General features: G+C 42.7%; 1 protein-coding gene across 2 annotated transcripts in view; it reads left to right on the plus strand.

The window, feature by feature from the left end:
- Nucleotides 1–20,457, plus strand: part of LOC122551426 (partitioning defective 3 homolog B-like) — a 1,013,066-nt gene that overhangs the window by 466,116 nt on the left and 526,493 nt on the right. For both annotated transcript variants that reach the window (XM_043693310.2, XM_043693308.2), the window contains exons 6-8: nucleotides 1,614–1,700; nucleotides 15,383–15,508; nucleotides 18,081–18,448. In XM_043693310.2, the coding sequence (XP_043549245.2) occupies nucleotides 1,614–1,700; nucleotides 15,383–15,508; nucleotides 18,081–18,448 (581 nt within the window). The remainder of the gene's footprint in view (nucleotides 1–1,613; nucleotides 1,701–15,382; nucleotides 15,509–18,080; nucleotides 18,449–20,457) is intronic.

Raw genomic sequence — 20,457 nt, forward strand, 5'->3', positions numbered from 1 at the left:
CTTTCCACCCCGTCCTCTCTCTTTTTTACCCCCACCGTCTCTCTTTCCCCCCCGTCTCTCTTTTTCCCCCCCGTCTCTCTTTCCCCCCCGTCTCTCTTTCTCCCCCCGTCTCTCTTTCTCCCCCCGTCTCTCTTTTCTCCCCCGTCTCTCTTTCCCCCCCGTCTCTCTTTCCCCCCGTCTCTCTTTCCCCCCCGTCTCTCTTTCCCCCGTCTCTCTTTCCCCACGTCTCTCTTTCCCACCGTCTCTCTTCCCCACCGTCTCTCTTTCCCCACCGTCTCTCTTTCCCCACCGTCTCTCTTTCCCCACCGTCTCTCTTTCCCCCACCGTCTCTCTTTCCCACCGTCTCTCTTTCCCCACCGTCTCTCTTTCCCACCGTCTCTCTTTCCCCACCGTCTCTCTTTCTCCCACCGTCTCTCTTTCCCCACCGTCTCTCTCTCCCCCTTGTGTGTCTCTCTCTCTCCCCCTATGTCTCTCTCTTCCACCCATATTGTCTGTCTCCCACCCCTTTGTATCTCTTTCTCACAGCCCTCTTTTCTGTCTCTCCCTCCATTGTCACTCACCGACCCCATTCTCTCTCTCTCTCTCTCTCTCTCTCACACTCTCTCTCTCTCTCTCTCTCTCTCTCTCACACTCTCTCTCTCTCTCTGACACTCTCTCTCTCTCTCACTCTCTCTCACTCTCTCACTCTCTCTCTCTCTCTCTCACTCTCTCTCTCTCTCTCACTCTCTCTCTCTCTCTCACTCTCTCTCTCACTCTCACTCTCACTCACTCTCACTCTCTCTCACTCTCTCACTCTCTCTCACTCTCTCTCTCTCTCTCTCTCACTCTCTCTCTCTCTCTCTCTCACTCTCTCTCTCACTCTCTCTCTCACTCTCTCTCACATCTCTCTCACTCTCTCTCACTCTCTCTCACTCTCTCTCACTCTCTCTCACTCTCTCTCACTCTCTCTCACTCTCTCTCACTCTCTCTCACTCTCTCTCACTCTCTCTCACTCTCTCTCACTCTCTCTCACTCTCTCTCTCACACACACTCACACACACCCCTCTTCTCTGTCTCTCTTTCTGTCTGTCCCCTCCACTTCACCTATTATCCCCTGTTCCCCTCCCCCTCTCCTTCAACCCCCCTCTCATTCCCCTCCTTTCACTTTCTCGCTCCCTTTCTGTCTCTCACTCCCGCATTTTTTTTCTCTCTCTCCCTCCCCCCACCCCCTTTCTCTCCCTCACTTCTCTGTCTGCCTTGCCACACATATACACTTGTTGCTTCAATGCTGATGTTCCGTCATGGTGCTGCATTGTAAGGAGACTTTACTACCTTCATGTTTTTGAGTACGTTGACTGTAGACCAAAACTATAGTTTCAATTGTACCCATTTGTGTTGTAAATGCCTAGCTGTTTTCCAACATCGTTATTCACTGGTCTTTGTTCCTTTTATTTGCATTTGACTGACTTTTGAATCCTTTTTCTTCACTATCCTTAAGGCCCTGACAGATGCATTATAATCTAGTCACTCCATTCTGTTACTTGTTGGAGAGAATGGGTTAAAAGTCTGTGGTTTTCGTTGAATCACAGCTGTTGTTGGGTGTAACCTCATCCATCTTGTCTTTCTTTTGGCAGTGATTTGACAAAGAAGGTGGAGTTTTCTGGAGACGGTGGCCCTCTGGGAATCCATGTAGTACCCTTCAACTCTACACTGAGTGGAAGGTAAAGTATCCAAGAGTGCATCTACACTTAAACTACACAGAGATTGTTTCCCCTGGGTTAAGGATCCATATGGTGCCCTGGATATACAACTCCCAACATGAGTATTTCTCCAGCTGAGCACTGGTTCAATAAAGTGAGGTCGGCTACAGGCCTTATTGATGAAGCATTGTTTCTTTGTCAATATGTATGTTTACAGAATGTTACTGGTTTCTAGTCCATAACAATTTAGCCTCAAGTGAGATTGGTGTTGCTGCAATTACCTGTAGAGGCTGTAAGAGTGAAATTAGCAATTTAAGGCACAATGACTTTGGAAATTTGCTCCCAAGTCCATTGTTCATCGCTTTCATTAAGGATGAACATCTCAAATTAACATAATTTTTTTTTGTTTAAACCTTGCATGCGAAAGACTGGACGCAGCAAGGTAGTTTTCTCTGAAAAGCAAAAGGTCAAGGCCAGCTGAACAAAGATTTTTAAAATTTTATGAAGGGATTTGATAGGATAGGCATAAAGGAGATATGGAAGAATCAAAAACTAGGGGGCATTCCAGAGAAGGTAATGACTGAGGGATTCACAAGAAACTTCACTCCTACGTTGAGTCATTTCAGGTGAACAGCATGGATGTACTTGGGGAGAATCTTGATAAATGCATGAAGGAGAAAGGAGTAGGAGGCTGTGCGGATGGGTTTTGGGTGAAAATGGATGGGAGGAGGTTCATTTGTAGCAAAAACACCAATGCAAGAGTTAGGTGGAGCCAGTCTTAAGGCCTGTTTCTAAGCTGTAAATCCTCTGTAGCTCCATATAAGTGCATTGGGTTAATTTTTCTTCTGGGAAACAAGCCAGTAAAACCCACGAATGGGTCATCGTGCATGACTGCTTTTTAATGAATGCATGTCATCATACTGAATGACTCCATACTTTCTGTTCTGTGTATAGTTTCCCCATGCCACTCACCACTGGCTATTACTTTCATTCCATAGTTGTGGTTTGTATTTTCATCTGTTTCACAAAGTGCTGAAGAAACAGTTCTGTAAACAGCACAATTACAGAATCTTATACCATGCATAGAGGTGGTTCCGCCCATTGTACCAGGCTCTGTTCTTTGGAAGAACAATCTTGTTCATTATCCTGCCCTTGTTATTGCCCCATAGCCCTGCAGATTGCAAATTTCTCCTCTTCAAACATTCCTTCTGAAAATTGGTGTGAATCCACCCCCTTCACTCTTCCATGCAATGCATTTCAGGTTATCCTAACGCTCTGCCTGAAAATAGTAACATTGCTGTTTTTTATTTTAAGTATTTTAGAAGTCAAGTTCTCTGTTTGGTAGGTGTGGATTCTGTTGAATTTATATGGAGGGCCAATTCTAATTTGTTTGTAAACTGGGTGGAGGGTCTTTTTCTGTTAAAATGAAGATAGTTAATGCTCAGTGTGAACCCCTCAGCAAGAACTCCACATTGTACAAATTACTGCACGTGAATTTGGCACCTAAACAAATATGCTGAGAGACTTTGGCATTTGAACAAGCCAGTTGCTTTAATTTGCAGAACATCATTGAAGAGCATCTCAGAAAATTTAACATTGTAGAGACAAGTAAAAGCCATTCAGATTATCATGGTTACTTTCCCAGGCTATCACATCTTGGCTGATCTTCACTCCATTTACCTGGCTTGCTTCTAAATGCTTCAATCAATTTATAAATATCCAGCAGTCTCTGGTGTCTGTCTTTCAATTGACCTCTAGCTTTGACCAACTGGATTGGTTAGTTTTAAGGGCATGGATGTAGTTAAAGGGAAACTAGCTAAGCACATGAAAGTGTAAGAATTAGATGAGACAAAGGGAGCTGGGGGAATACTTGCGTGGATCATCAACTCAGGCAGATGATAGTTGGGCTGAATGGGCTGTTTCTGTGCTGTAAATTTTGTGTAATCTGCAATTTTTTAAATCCCCCATTAGCCTTTGTGTGCCTAGGTGCATAACCGTACCAATGATGATGTAGATAAAGAAGCTAAGGTTATTCATGTGACAGTTGTTCTGGCAAAGGTACAACATTAGAAGTATTTTCTGTGACGGGACAAAGCTAATTAAAGTGGATCCCAAAGGAGATTTATGCACATGAGACAAATGGATAGGAACATCCAGCTCCTTTCACACCTTGTCAGCAGACGAGAAGTAAGTGACTTCAGGTTGGAAAGAAGTTTCAATTGTTCACTAAGGCACCCTTCCCCGGGGTCTTCCCCATGCTGCTAAAATCCAGCCCTGTGGGATCATTGAATGATCAAACCTGCAGGATGCCATTTGGCCTATCATAGAACATAGAACATCACAACGCAGTATAGGCCCTTCGGCCCTTGATGTTGCGCAGCCCTGTTATACTAATCTGAAGCCCATCCCACCTACACTATTCCATGTACGTCCATTTGCCTGTCCAATGACGACTTAAATGCACTTAAACTTGGCGAATCTACTACCGATGCAGGCAAAGCATTCCATACCCTTACTACTCTCTGAGTAAAGAAACTACCTCTGACATCTGTCTTATACCTATCTCCCCCTCACTTTAAAAGTTGTGTCCCCTCGTGTTTGCCATCCCCATACTTGGAAAAAGGCTCTCCCTGTCCACCCTATCATGTTCATATATATATAAAAATGTTTAAACATGATAAGACTCCTGGCCTTTGGCTTTACATCTAATGTACATCGACTGTAAAGGCTTAACGTTAAATTCCTTGGAGGGAATGAGGGCAAAGTGGAGAAGCACTAAGAGATCAGTAATAGACCAGAATGAACAGATGATCAATAATAATCACAGAAGTTCATCTATAAATGACTGAGTTTAAAATATTGCTATCACTGAAACATTGGATTACTTTTTTATTTATTTTGCATTTACAACTTTTACCAATTGCCTGGAAAGTGTAGGCATAAATTTTAAACAAAGCACTCAGAGAAAATTTCTTTTGATACAGCAGGGATGCAGTGAAAAATTGAACTCATTACCTCTTCAACCACATTGCTCAATTTAGCATTGAACAAGGTACTGACAGCAAAGTGGGGGTTGCTGGTGAGGCTCAGTTGGACTGCTGGCGTCTGTGGAGAGAAATCAGAGTTGACGTTTTGGGTTGAGTGACCCTTCCTCAGGGAGAGGAGGGGTCACTCGATCTGAAACGTTGATGCTGGTTTCTCTGTGCAGGTGCTGGCAGACCTGCTGAGCTTTTCCAGCAATTTCTGGTTTTCTTTCTGATTTACGGCATCATCAGTTCTTTCAGTTTTTATTAAGGTATTGATAGAAATATTTGTCCCCCTCGACACAACTAATTTCATTCCCTTAGCATTCAGTAATGCACAAGGGCGGTATCTACATTTGTACCTGGGACTAACCAGCTTGGGGAGTGATAGTGACGACAACTGAGAAGATCATTGGGTCACCTTTTCCCTCCATTACAGACAATTACTCCACACACTGCATCACACACCTCTCATTCAAACTGTACTCCCTCCTGCCATCTGGAGAAGATTCCGCAGCATATGGTCTCTTACATTCAGACTGTGCAGCAGTTTCTTCCCCAAGCCATCCCGAACACTGTATAATCGGACTCCTGCAGATCTGAAATTCTTTCTAGCATTGGTGCTAGAAAAATGTCGATCATTCATCATTCTTCGTGACATTGTAACTTGTGTGTTTTCCATTTCTTATGTACTTTATGCTGCACACAATTGTGTAGTTTATGCTATCAATGGAGCATCATCGTTCAACCTGGGAACGCTGTCTCGTTCTTACTGTTTCAGTTGTACATGGTAGAAATGACAAAAGCTACTCTGTCTCAAATAACTGCACAGAGGCAGGTATGCCATAACAAGTCACTTTTTATTTACATGTGCACGATGCATAGGCTCTGACCAGTCAGCTCAAAGCTAGTTCTCAGACTGAGGAGACCCTCTGAATCTCCTGTTCGTTTGTTTTTCTTTTTCTTTTCTCTGCATCTTAATCTCCTGTTTAAATTTTTTGTTTTTTTTCTTTTTTGAATGTTTTTTCTTTTTCATGTTTTTTTCTCTTTTTTTAAATTACCCTCATACTACCGCCTAACTGCAGTAGTGCTTATTTTTTCCCCAACACCAATGTTGTGTGTGTGTGTGTGTGTGTGTGTGTGTGTGTGTTTGCAGGTGTGAAGCTCCTGTTTATTTTGAATTTTTTTTTTCTACAGAGGCCGGTATCCCGTCACCAAGTCACCCTTAACACGTGCAGAGTCCTTGACACTGATCCAGTTCCCTCAGAGCCAGCTCCCAGAATGAACAGGATGCCTGACACTCCTGATCTTTTTTTTCTTTTGTTTAAATTACCCCCATACTACTGCCTAATTGCAGTCGTGCTTATTTTTTCCCCAGCACCCATGTTGTGTGCATGCAGGTGTGAAGCTCCTGTTTCTATCTGTCAGCCAGGGCTCCCTGTTTGTCCCAGGTTAACAACCCCAATCAATGATCTCATAGTCAATGAGATCCACCTGACCCTAGTTCCAATCACTACAGGAAGTTCTTGATCTAAGCCTGGCCAACTAGGACAATCAGCATAAACTGTATTTCCCAACCCAACTTGAGGTCGTGTTACCACTCCAAGGGGGCAATCCCCAGGGTGTGATACTTCCTTCCACATCCACTTTCCATCGGTTGACCAGTGGCTGCCTCGGCCCTCAGCTATGCTATTCTATCTTGTCAATATCTTTGCCTCACCAAGAAGATCCTTAAAAACCTATTTCTAATCTTTGGCCACCTGTCCTAATGCCTTCTCAATCTCTAGACACCAAATTCTGTCGGATGATGTTCCTGTTAAGCACTCTTCAGTTGTTTACCATATCATGCAAGTTGTAGATGTTTAACTTTTACCTGTGTGTGTCAAGTCGTGCGTGTGCAAATTGCTTTCTCTTTAAGACTGCAACCCCCTTTTAAGGATTCTTCCATGCCAGAGCATGGTAGAAAACTCTATTTCTAAACCTCGTATCACATAATGAGTTTGAGACTGAAGTTGTTCTGTGCCCCTGAAGCAAAAACAAACCCAGCATGTTCCCTCTTTTAACTGGTGTCTCATGCTGAGGTACAGAGCCATTTTTGTGATAAACCCTTCAGTCCACCTTTTGAAGTGGTCATTCTTGAATTGTGAATTAAAACTGTGACTTGGTGATGACTGTGTGAGTGTTAGAGTTGCAGATGCCCTCGAATCCTGTATTACTGTGTATTGACCATTAGGAATGTCAGGCCTCAATGGTCCTCATCCTCTCAGCTCCCTCCCCACTCTTCCACACCCATCCCTAGACACTAACACAGCACAAACTAAGGACTAAAAATGTGTATTTTGAGATTTTTGTGACTTGATGCCTTAAACAAAATTCAGCCCATAGCTGTGTCTTATCTGTCTCCGAGCTGTCAGTATGCAAGCCAACCATCTGTTGGTTTGCTTTTGGATGAATTGTAAGCAAACAATGATTACTTAGCCTGAACGGATTTTACTTCATGGTGATTGTCGTTTCCTTAACCTAAAATTGCCAGTCTCATACTGGATTGGTAAGTAGCGTAGGTTCAAGTTACTTGAAAATGTCAACCTGGTTTACTTGACAGACAAACTGATAACTTGCAGTTAAAGAACAATTTATGTATGTTATGACTGAAGTGAGGTTAACCAAGTGGACCTCATAGAATGTGAGTTCCCTGAATGGGTCGTTAACTTGGTTCAATCATGGAGTCCTGGCTAACAGATGTAAACAGGGGTGTCAGGGATTCTGTTCACCCGAGGAGCTGGCTTGGTACTAGCTGGGTCAGTGTCATGTACTGCGCACGTGTGAACCTGGTGACAGGATGCCAGTATTTGTGGAGTTATTCAATGTACGTATGCCTAGTCTAGCAAGCTGTTGTTTGGACTTCTTCATGGCTACTGGCCAGATGGTGTCATCCTGGTTCTTGGCTCACGTGTTCACTCAATAGCATATTTAAAGTGATAACACAACAGTGATGCTTCACTATCTGGAAAGGAAAAATATAGGAAAGGAACATAAGAACCTTAACAATCCACTACATGTTTGAATATTTGTTAGCACTGTTGGGTGAATTTGTCATAGTTAGTGTTTCCACAAAGCAGGTTTCTGCCAAGCATTCAGATTTACTGTGGAGGGATTTTCCTGGGAAGTGTAGTTAAGTAGGTTGGGCATTGGTGTTTTGAAGAATGGGACCTTTGCACCTTGGTGAGACAGAAGAGGGTTTAACCTCAGGATAAGGGGTCACCCATTTAAGATAGCAATCAGAAGGAATTTATTCTCTGATAGAGTAGTGAATCTGTGGAATTCTTTACTGAAGAAGTCTGGGGCTTTATGGATTTTTAATGAAACACAGATTTTTATTGAGTAAGAGAATCAAGGATAATGGGGAAAAGACAGGGACGGGGAGTTGAGGATTATCAGATGGTATAACTGAGCAGACTGGATGGGTTGAATGGCCTATATTCCTATGTTTTATGGTCTTGTGCTACCATGGGCCAATAGGTCAATGTGTTTGGTTTAATGTTGGTATCAAAATAACTTTGACTTGCTTCCATCTGTAGTTTTCGCCCGCAGTGTGTTTCTTTCAAATGTGGCATAAATTGAATTTTGCTTAGTATTAAACCATAAGATGGTGCAGTTACATTTGTGTTGCACAGATGGCCACTTCCAGCTATCCCTATTTGGGAAGTCGTCATGTGATTGTACTCTATTGTGATGCATGTCATAGTTGATAATGTGGCAGTATAGAAAGAGTCTACTTTGTCTGCAGTGGTGCAAAGTGGACTACTAGACCATTGTTAGGAGAAAGTGAGGTCTGCAGACGCTGGAGATCAGAGTCGAGAGTGTGTTGCTGGAAAAGCATAGCAGGTCCTGATGAAGGGCTCTGGCCCAAAACATCGATTCTCCTGCTCCTCGGATGTTGCCTGACCTGCTGTGCTTTTCCACAACGCACTCTGTACTCTGCTAGACCATTACTGGCCGATTGTAGCATTTAAGTCTGCCCAAGCAGGCAAGGTATCGGTTACTGCCCCGATTGCTGTGGGAAAAATAATCCTAACTTGGGTTAGCCCTCTTAGAGAGAATTGTAAGGGATAGGATTTATGCACATCTGGATAGGAATAATGTGATCAAGGATAGTCAGCATGGTTTTGTGAAGGGCAAGTCGTGCCTCACAAACCTTATTGAATTCTTTGAAAAGGTGGCGAAGGAGGTTGACGAGGGGAAAGCGGTAGATGTGGTATATATGGATTTTAGTAAGGCGTTTGATAAGGTTCCCCATGGTAGGCTACTGCAGAAAATACGGAGATATGGCATTGAGGGTGAATTGGAGGTTTGGATTAGGAATTGGCTGGATGGAAGAAGACAGAGGGTAGTAGTTGATGGCAAAGTTTCTTCATGGAGTGCCGTCACTAGCGGTGTTCCGCAAGGATCTGTTTTGCGACCATTGCTGTTTGTCATTTTTATAAATGACCTGGAAGAGGGGTTAGAAGGTTGGGTGAGCAAGTTTGCGGATGATACGAAAGTCGGAGGAGTTGTTGACAGTGAGGAAGCATGTGGCAGGTTACAGCAGGATATAGAGAAGCTGCAGAGCTGGGCAGAAAGGTGGCAGATGGAATTCAATGTAGCTAAGTGCGAGGTGATTCACTTTGGGAAGAATAACAAAAAGATGGGGTACTGGGCTAATGGTCGGATACTTGGTAGTGTGGATGAACAGAGGGATCTTGGTGTCCATGTACACAGATCTCTGAAAGTTGCCACCCAGGTAAATAGTGCGGTGAGGAAGGCATATGGCGTACTGGCTTTTATTGGTAGAGGAATTGAGTTCCGGAGTCCTGAGGTCATGATGCAGTTGTATAAGACTCTGGTACGGCCGCATCTGGAATATTGTGTGCAGTTTTGGTCGCCATACTATAGGAAGGATGTGGAGGCATTGGAACGGGTGCAGAGGAGGTTTACCAGGATGTTGCCTGGTATGGAAGGAAAATCGTATGAGGAAAGACTGAGGCACTTGGGGCTGTTTTCACTAGAGAAAAGAAGGTTTAGGGGTGACTTGATTGAGGTGTACAAGATGATTAGGGGGTTAGATAGGGTAGACAGTATGAACCTTTTCCCGCGTATGGAGTCGGGTATTACAAGGGGGCATAGCTTTAAATTAAGGGGGGGTAGATATAGGACTGATGTTAGGGGTAGGTTCTTCACTCAGCGAGTCGTTAGTTCATGGAATGCCCTGCCAGTAACAGTGGTGGACTCTCCCTCTTTATGGGCATTTAAGAGGGCATTGGATAGGTATATGGAGGATAGTGGGTTAGTGTAGTTTAGGTGGGCTTGGATCGGCGCAACATCGAGGGCCCAAGGGCCTGTACTGCGCTGTATTCTTCTATGTTCTATGTTCTATGTTCTATGAGAGGGAAGTCATGGTGAAAAAAAGTGTAGAGAGTCACTGGAAAAAGTTTATACTGCAGCTGGAATAGGCTATGGGTGTAAGCGTGCCAGTGATTTTTTTTTGAAAACATTTTCGTGAAAAGGCTTTTGTTAGGCTGGATTTGTGGTATAAAACTCCTTTTAACTCCAGAATAAAAAATGGTTTTGTTCATTGAAAAGGAATCTGGAAGTACCACCGAAGTAGGAAAAGTTGATGCTTAATGTAATAGTTGTGTCCACATTAACTGCTCTTTCAGAACAAAGGTTTACTGAATTGTAAACTCATGGCAGTTTCTAACTTTTCAAAATTCTAGCAATAAGTTGGTTCCCATTTGAAGAAATAAATTCTTGTGGAAATTTAATATCTTTGAAGCACTGAAGTGGCCTTAATAATATTGTTTCGTTCACTGTTTCCTTTTCTCCAATCGTGCGCTCCATCAGTGATCATGGTGCTTGATACTCCCTGAAGTAGAGGCCCCTAACCTACATGAATGTCGAGATTTTAACTTCTCATCTTTTTGAAAACATTTTCTTTCACTTTTTCTTTCCTTTCCAATTATTCTTTCCCTTCTTTGCTGACCCCACCTTCCCTTTTCTCTGACAGCGCCCTTCCCACCCATCTCCCTCCCCAGGCCCACCCCGCATTTACCCCAGTCCTCTGCCTGCTCCCCTTCTCTGGTTTCCTTCCCCTCCATCTCCCCACCCCACCCCACCCCACCCCACCCCCACCCCACCCCCACCCTCACCCCACCCCCACCCTTTCATCAAGTTCTCCCCCAGCCATTTCCCCTTTTTATGAGGCCCTCCCTTCCTTTTTCTGCAATTCTCCTCGCTTTTTTCTGTACCCACCCTGTCCATTTCCCGAATCAGTCCCAATCCTTACCTCCCTTATGACTTTGTCCTTTTTGATATCTGACCAGCCCACCTTCCCTCTCACCCAAAACCTGTCACCACCAACCCAACTCTTTTCTCTGGCTCCCTCACACTTTGTTCATTGGGCTTTGTTTACTGTTTTTCTTTCTTACACATTATCTTTTTCTCTTTCTATCCTTTTTGTCATGCCTTCCTTTTCTGCCTTCCCTTGTTTCTTTGACAAATCAACCCTTTTCATTCTGTCTCAATCTAGTGCTTTCTTTCACTTTTCTATTTTTCTTTCCCTGTTATTTTTCTTTCTTTACTGGTTCCACATGTTCTCTTGTTTTCAGCTATTCTCCGACAGTGCAGTATCTCTTTCTGCTCCCCTTTATTTCCAGCCTCCAGTAGAAAGTAAGAGAATGCGACGGAGTAGGATCAATGCAGCATGCGTATCCGACTGACTGAGGTTCCTTAACAGATAAGGACAGGAATGCTTTGTCTTCACAATGTCATCTCATTGTCTCATTTCAGTGCCTGCACGTATAACAGCATAGGCATTTTGGGTTAAAATCAAGATGCTGTGGACCGTTCAGCACATGAGAGATTTTCCAACAAAAGGGGAAGTTGAATTGCAGCAAGATGCCATCTATTCATTAATTTGAATTATGACATTGTCCAGTTGAATGCTTCTTTTCATTAGATTGGGATGCAATGGTCTGTGAGCGATAAATGTTTAAATTAGGATTTATAAGTTTATGATGCAATAATTTAATAATAGATTTAACTTTATAAGATCTTTGCACATACTATTTGACCCGAGTCTTAAAAAGGTTGACTTTCTTTCTCAAAGCTGTCTGTAAGTAATGCAGCCATTTAGCCACTTGAATTATTTTAACATTTTGCATGGAGTCGAATTTCAGAACTTAGCCAGGAAATACAAATCATAATCTGGTTGGCAGTCTATTCTCCATGCCTTTGATTTTTCCTATGTGCAAGGAAAACAAAATATTTATCAATAGCTGCAATAAACCTTAAAATTTACAATCCAGTATGATTGAATGCTGCAAAATATAGGGGTGGTTGGGGACAGTATAGAGGTACTTAGGTTGGGAATTTTTTTTTCATCTTTCCAGAAAATATTTCTATCTGTGCAATCAGGAGAAACTTCACCAGTGGCTTGGTAACCACCAAATACCTTGTTCAGTGCTGAGCTGGGCAGAATTCATCACTGGTCTTTGCCAAACATGAAAACTGAACTCACCTGAGATGGCAGAGGTGGATGGGGATGTTCTACTTGGTCTCTGGGTTTGGGAAAGTTGGCGGAACTGGGGTGGAGGGTCTTAGTGGCTGGGTGGGAGGTGGGGCCATACAAAATTGCTGCTTTTCAGTGTCCAATGATGCTCGTTGGAAAATGACCATGTGGTGGCTTGTCTTGGCTGTAAATCTGCTAAAGCTGCTGAAAGCTACGCGCCATTGAAACTGCTTTCCAAAGTTGCAGGGATGAAAGTTGGGGTTTAAACTGCATGAATAATAAGAGTTTGATGAGCTGTTGTCGAGAATTTGATGTCAATAGTAATGCAACTTACTATAAGTCACTTCCTTCAGGGCAAGACTGTAATGATAGTTTGGAGAACTGTTGGGGTGGATTGCTGGGGGTTGGAAGGGTGTTGCAAGGGTAGGAGCAGTGAACATCATTTGGTCTTTATCATTCTTCATCTTAAAATGTGTTTTGACCAGGCTAGTGAAGGGTTTGTAATCAGTTTGTCATCATGAATTTTGGATGTACGTTTGAATTTTAAAAACGCATGACAAGATTTCCATTTCATGCTTGTGTCAGGGTTTCTACAAAATACTGAAGCAGTACAGCCAATGTGTAATCTCAATACCTCAGTCCATTTAATCATTTTTGTTTCAGCAATTCAATCTAAACAAAAAGCAACCAAAACACTTAGCTGAAACATATTTTACACAAAACTGATTACACCTATAAAATGACCTGCTGACTTTAGATTAGATTTGGTAGAGGAGTGACTTTATTTATTCTGCTGTGTGGATAATTAAAGAATGCTTTATGCTTCGGTGCAGAAAATTTTCTGCAGTGCAAGTTGGATTCATTATACAGTGAAAGTGAATGGGCATTAGTTGAATCAATTGAAATTTTACACACCAGGAAATGATTGAATCTATTTGATATTGTACGAAATAAAAGTGGGGTTTGCTACAGTTGTTGGATCAGGAAGTATATGGAGTTGATGGTATGTTGAACTTAATTATGATAAACTCATTTAGGCAGTTTGAAAGATAAAAAGCAAACTACTTCATGTGATGCAGTATCATTTTCCAAAACAATTTGCTGAAAGACCAAGCTTGCCTTTCAACTGTTGTCTTTTGTTGAGCTTGCCAATTGTGAATGGTTGTGCTTTAAAAAAAAGTTTCATTTGTATGGTGCTTCCAAGACTTTTGGATATTTCAAAGTGTTTAACAGCCAATGAAGTATTTTTGGAGTGCAGTCAGTGTTGTAATGTAGGAAACATGGCAGCCAAATTTCCCGCAGTAGGCTCTCATAAATAGCAATATGTTCAAGATCAGATAATCAGCCTTGTTTTGTTGAATGAGTGGTAAATATTGACTAAGACTCTGGGGATATCTCCCCTGCTGTTTTGCAAAATGGTACAAGCATATGAATTAGGAGGAGCCACGGGCTTCACCGCCATTTGACAAAATCATGGTTTACTGAATTGTAGTGGGAACTCCACTTTCCTATCTACCCCCATAGCCGTACGCACCCATGACAATTAAGACCTTTCTAAATCTGACTCAAAAATATTAAACATCTTGTTTGGGCAACTCTCTTAGGGAAAGAATTCCATTGACCCTCTGACTGAACAGAATGTTCATGTCCATCTTTAATGGGAGAGCCCTAATTTTTGAGTTGACTCCCTCAGTAAAAGTCCCTTCCAGGAAGAGAACCTTCTTTTCAGCTTTCCTTTCAGATATCCTCAGGATTTCCTCCGGGTGCTCTGGTTTCCTCCCACAATGTGCAGGTTAGGTGAGTTGGCCATGCTAAGTTGCCCGTAGTGTTAGGCGAAGGGGTAAATGTTGGGGAATGGGTCTGGGTGGGTTGCGCTTCGGTGGGGGCTTGTTGGGCCAAAGGACCTGTTTCCACACTGTAAGTAATCTAATCTAATCTTATGTTTCATTAAGATCAACTCTTATTCTTCTAAACTCCAATGGATACAGATCCAGCCTTTCTTCATAGGATAGCCCCTTCATCCCATCAGTTGAGTGAATCTTCCCTGAAGTAAGTGAAAGTGCAGATGCTGGACTTTAGAGTTGAGAGTGTGGTGCTGGAAAAGCACAGCAGATCAGGCAGCATCAAAGAGCAGGAAAATTGCATAATGCTACTTTGTCCTTTGTTTACTAAGGAGACCAAGACTATACACATGATCCTAGATGTGAGCTGACCCATCTTCTGTACAATTACAGCAAAACTCCCCATCTTTTGTATTCCGTTTACCCTCCTAATCATATGCTGTGCTTGCATACTAACTTTTATGATTCATGCACCAGAAAACCTAGGTCCCTCTGTTTCGTAGAATTCTGCAATTTCTCTCCAGTTAAGTAAATGCAGCTTTTCTATTTTTTCCTACAAAGTGGGAAAGTGCACACTATTCAACATTGCACCCCATTGGCCAACTTTTTACCTACTCACTTTACCAGTCTTTTATCCATTTTCAGACTCCTTATGTCCTTTTCACAACTTCTCCACCTATCTATATTTGTGTTATCATCAAATCTAAGGCATTAATTTGGTGCTTTCATTTAAGTCAATGAAGATTGCAGGAGGGCATGCTAGCAGCTGTATCAGACATACTAAATGATGAGGTGTCTAACTGGTGAGTTACAAAACTGGGCTACTTGCATGCCAAATAATAATAGTGGCACGTGACAGGAAACAGGTGATGTCTCGGATAGCATCTCGTCAAGAAGTTAGCACTTTCAACAGTGTAAGTCCCTTCAGTACTAATTTTTATTTGCTTATGGAATGTGGGCTCAGCTGACTGGTCTAGTAGTCATTGTCCATCCCTAGTTGCCCTGAAGAAGGTGGTGCTACTGCACCTTAATATTAGTTTGGTTTTGTGTGCTCAAAGACTAAAATGTGGTTTGAACCAGAAAATTTGTGACTCGGTGGTGGGAGTGCTACCTTGCAAAAACTACAATGGAGAGCTGTATGTGTGCCAAATTCAACAACAGGACAGTCTCCTTTATTGTAAGCTGATGTAGCGTACCCCTTTTCACTTCGCATTTGTCAATTCTGTCGAGGAGATGGCAGATTTATTTTTTCCAAATCTTGTACACACCTTTTAGTTGTCATTTGTTCTCCAGATTCCTTGGTCTGTGTATCCGTGGTATTGAAGAGAACAGCCGATCAAAAAGAGAGCGCTTACTCCAAGAGAATGAGTGCATCATCAAAATTAATGACAACAATTTAATGGACAGAACATTTGCTCAGTAAGTGTAACTATTCATTTCTGAAGTGCTATATGTGTTTGATCAATTTATGAGATAAGTGCAGAATTAGAATTAGAATCCCTACTGCATGGCAACAGACCCTTTGGCACAAGTCCGCACCTAGCACCTGAAGAGTATCCCACCCAGTCCCATTCCCTGACATTTACCCTGACTCATGCCCCTAACCTATACATCCCTGAACACTGTCGGCAATTTAGCATGACCAATTCACCTAACCTGCACATCTTTGGATTGTGAGAGTAAACCGGAGCACCTGGAGGAAACCTACGCAGAATCCGGGAGAATGTGCAAACTCCACGAAGGCAGTCGCCTGAGGCTGGAATCGAACCCAGGTCCCTGGTGCTGTGAGGCAGCAGTGCTAACCACTGTGCCACCGTGCAGAAGGCCATTCAGCTCCTTGAGCTCACTCTGCTGTTCAGTGGAATCATGGCTGATTTTATTCTGGCCTCATTCCACTTTCCTATTTACCTCAACTGCCGTTTTACTCTCTTGTTTTCCTTGTGAGCTATGACTGCGTATGAGTTCTCTCAAACCTTCAGGGTTTTGAACCAAAATAACAGTTGGGAGGATGTAAAACTTATGACATCATCTTTGGTGTTTTTGATGGGTGAGAATTAGACAATGTACTCTCAAAAATTGTTTCTGGATTTGTCAACATGGATTTTGGCATGTTTAATTCGACATCTTCAACAGAAAACAAAAACTGAACATATCTCTTCCAAACTCAATTAACAATTCTCTTTTCATCTCCTCATGTATACATCAAGCCACCCTTTAAATGGAGTTGTGCTTTCCTTTGTTATGTCACCACATTTTTCCATCAGATATGTCAGTCAATTCAGTCCCCTCAGTTGTTTATGCCATTCAATTAGATCATGATTGTCCTGTACCTAAACTCTGTTTACTCAGCTTGCTTCTGTGACCATAGATTCCTATGCAAGGCAAGTGTTTTCAATCATTTTCAGTTTTGACATTTTTCACCCTGTCCTTGACTATTTTTTGATTTCTGAGAGAGAGTGGGGACTGAGGATGCTGGAGGTCAGAGTCGAAAAGTGTGGTGCTGGAATAGCGCAGCAGCTCAGGCAGCATCCGAGGAACAGGAGAATTGACGTGTCAGGCATAAGTCCTTCGTGAGGAAGGACTTTTTGAATTCTACCATTTTCTGTGTGAAGCAGTGCTACCTGAATTCATCCCTGAAAGGCCAGTTTTTTTTAAGGTGATGCTCCTTTGTTCTGAGCCTTGCACCCAAAGATCATTACTCCTACCTATCAACTCATATAATCGTCTTGAGACTTCCTTGGGGGTATGCGAGCCAAGTCAGTGCAGCCTTTTGTCCCATTAGACGAGAAGTGATGCAGTCATAATGTAACTTGAATAACAATACAGAGATTATTTGAAGAGTGGCTTCAAATCCCATGTGTGAAGCTGGAGAGTTAATCTGGAATTGAAAGATCTTCAGTTGTTGTAGAAACCCATCTGGTTCACTTTTAGGGAAGGAATTCTACCACTCTTTCCTGAACTGGTTTTCATGTGACTCCGATTCCTGATGAAGGGCTTATGCCCAAAACATCGATTCTCCTGCTCCTCAGATGCTGCCTGTCTGGCTGTGCTTTTCCAGCACCACACTCTCAACTCCAGTTCCACGGTAATGTGGCCGATACTTAACTATCCTCTAAAATTGCCCCTCAGCAAGCCACTGAGTTCACGAGTACTTGAGGATGGGCAACAAATGCTGACTTTTGGCAGTTGCACCCACACCTCCTGAAAGTTTAGGTAATAACTTAACCATTTTAGCTCACATTATCAATCAGATGTGTAGAAAGAAATTTCAAATTCTGTTGCCTTGCTTCAGTAGTACACTTGAGTGATGGCACAGCCTGGACCTGTGTTCAGCAATCTCAGGCTGTTGTACTTCATGTTTCAACTCTGCCATAAAAGCTAGTCCCAAAGCCAGCAATGATGTGCTCTTCGTTAGGAAGGGATGAAAAATGTACAGGACAAACCACTAGGGCAGCACAGTGGTCAGCACTGCTGCTTCACAGTGTTTAGGATTCGGGTCTAATTCCAGCCTTGGGTGACTCCATGGAGTTTGCATGTTCTCCCTGTGTCTGCATGGGTTTCCTCCAGGTTTCCTCCCATAGTTCAAAGAAGTGCAGGTTGGTTGGATTGACCATGCTAAAAATTGCACCATAGTGCAGGTTAAGTGAGTTAGCCATGGTAAAAAAAACCCATGCAGAGTTGCAGGGATGGAGTGGGGGCTTTGAGTCTGCGTGGATGCTCTTCAGAGATTTAGTGCAGACCCGATGAGCTCAATGGCCTCTTTTTCTTTGTTGTAAGTATTCCATGATTCTACTGAATGCTGCTCTTGTGCACTTTGTAGCAATTGGCTCATAGCTAAGATGAAAGACTGCTCAGCCCCTTTTGAATGTAATTTCTGTCTGGGTGGTGTGAGGTGTGGAGAGGGCATCCACATCATGGGACATTTCCGTTTTGTTCGAGCCTCAGGCCTTAATGACACAGTTTAACTTCAAAATCCTGTTTTGAATTTCAGAGCACAGGAGGTGTTTCGTAATGCCATGCAGCTGCCTACTGTCCAGCTCCAGATAGTTCCAAGTTATAACAGGGATCGCTATGAAAAGTCTGTAATTGGACCCCTCACTGCTCACAGCCACGAAGACGATTCCAAAGCCATGGTTCCACCTCTGTTGCGGTCAAAGCCCTCCAGCAAACCAACAGACCTGGTTCATCCCAGTAGCCCAGAGAGCAACTCACCCTTGATTTCAACACAGATCAGTAGCCCCAAGCACTCGAGGAGTAACAGTCACTCAATAGTGTCAAAGAAAACATCTTCGCCAACATCCTTTGGGGGAGTTGCGCCCAAGAAACAAGGAAAAAAGATCAAAATTGATTTGAGAAAAGGTATTTTTTTTGTGTGTGTTATGACGCAGTTGGACGTGCATTGTTTTAATTTCGGCAAACACAGCAGTCAATTTATGCATAGCAACCCTTACAAACAGCATGTTTCTCGTGCTGATTAAGGGATGAATATTGACCCTGACCTTTTACACCTATCTGCAAAGTAAGTCAGGGTCTCAGTTAACATCTCATCCAAAAGCTGCGCATCCCACAGTGTGGTAGTCCTTCACTGCTGCTCTGGAATGTCAACCTCGATCTTACATTCATGTCTCTGGATATGGACTTGACCCCTCAACCATCGAGGGCGAAATGCATTTTGTTGTGGTATCACTCCTAACCCAATCTCATTAAATGTTGTGACGGAGCAACTGTAGATATTTTTGATCAACCTGTTCAAACAAAAGAAAGGCTGGGACATCTTTCATTGAAGCATAGGATGTTGGAGAGACGACTTTAGAAAATAATGAGGGGTATAGGTAGGGTTAATGGTAGTTGTCCTAACCCTGGGATGGGGGATTTCAAGACTAGGGGGCACATTTTTAAGGTGAGAAAAGAGAGATTTGAAAAAAATATGAAGGGCAAATTTTTTACACAGTGTGGTTCACATGTGGAATATACCTCCTGGGGAAGTAGTGGATGTGAGTACAATTACAAAGTTTATAAGACATTTGGGTTACTACGTGAATAGGAAAGGTTTGGAGGGCGATGGGCTAGGAGCAGGCAGGTGGGACTAGTTTAGTTTAGGATTATGTTTTAGCATGGACTGGTTAGACTGAAAAGTCTGTTTACATTATTTTTGGCTCTATGACTTGATGTTATGATATATATATGGAGCAGGTGGGACTTGAACCTAAGCCTTCTGGCCCAGAGGTGGGGATGCTACCACTGTGCTCAGGAGCATCAAGGTGCAGCTGTATACTTAACCAAGACTCCAAGATTGCCTTTGGTTCCTGTGCATCTTTTCAAAGATGTGAATTGAATGTTCAACAGGATTACTTCTGCAGTAAAATGCAGTCAGTGGGGACCGGTTTATAATACAAATTATGTGAGCAAGATCAATTATAACCACTTATTATGGTCTGGTCTGCAGAATGGAGGGGCAACTGCCACAGTGATTTAGCTAGACATTTGTAGTGTGTATATATAAAGATTTCCTATGTCTCTGCTCACTGTATTGAGTGCACACCTTTATAGTTTGTAGGATATACTGAACTAAGTATGACAAGTAAAGTATTACACAAAATATGTTTAATACAGATTGCACATAATGGGCAGGATTTTGCACAAGTGTTAGGGTCAGATTTCTGAAGTATGCTCAGGTGAGCTGGGAAAGTTTTGCTTTCTAAACATCCCATTCTGTCTATCACTTTGCCTCTTTGCATTACCTACATCATAATTCCTCCATACACCTTCTCATAGCAAAGGTTGTATCTTTCACATGTTTTAAACTCTCCTTTATCTTGTGATTTCTAACTGATGTCTGCTGTCACCTGCGCCCTCCAACTTCCACTTACTCTCCTATGCCTTTACTCTTTGTCTCCCTATCTATCTGTTTCTTCTTTGGTACAGTTTGTTGATCTCAGTCTTACCTCTTTGCCCAGTCTCTTTCTCGGAGAGAGTCTCATCCTTTGCCCTTCTCTATTTCTTCCATGCAATATTGTTAATTTAAAACGATGCATGTGCACACACAAGTGTGTCTCAGTCTTCAATGAGCAATTTGCTTCTGTTTCTCCTCTAACAAGAAGTTGCCAAAAAGAGGTCATTTGGCAGAGGCTGGCAGTAGCAGCTCAACTTCAGAAGAGGTAGTTATGGAGACTGTAGAAAGAAGTGGGAAAGAAAGAGCCATGAGATAGGCAAAACCAAATGGTGTATTTGATGACAGGTCCTTGACTAAGTGGGCATAGATCGTGGAGATAGGAAAGGCACAAAGATATGGCAGAATGGGACAGAAAGAACAATAAAAAGTAGGTGAGTTTGCTAAGTCTGGAAGGGCAGCAGAGTTAGAGTACTGC

Source organism: Chiloscyllium plagiosum, unplaced genomic scaffold (genome assembly GCF_037043375.1).
Source record: "Chiloscyllium plagiosum isolate Xiang-an unplaced genomic scaffold, Cpla_swu_hap1 HiC_scaffold_7, whole genome shotgun sequence".
Lineage (NCBI taxonomy): Eukaryota > Metazoa > Chordata > Chondrichthyes > Orectolobiformes > Hemiscylliidae > Chiloscyllium > Chiloscyllium plagiosum.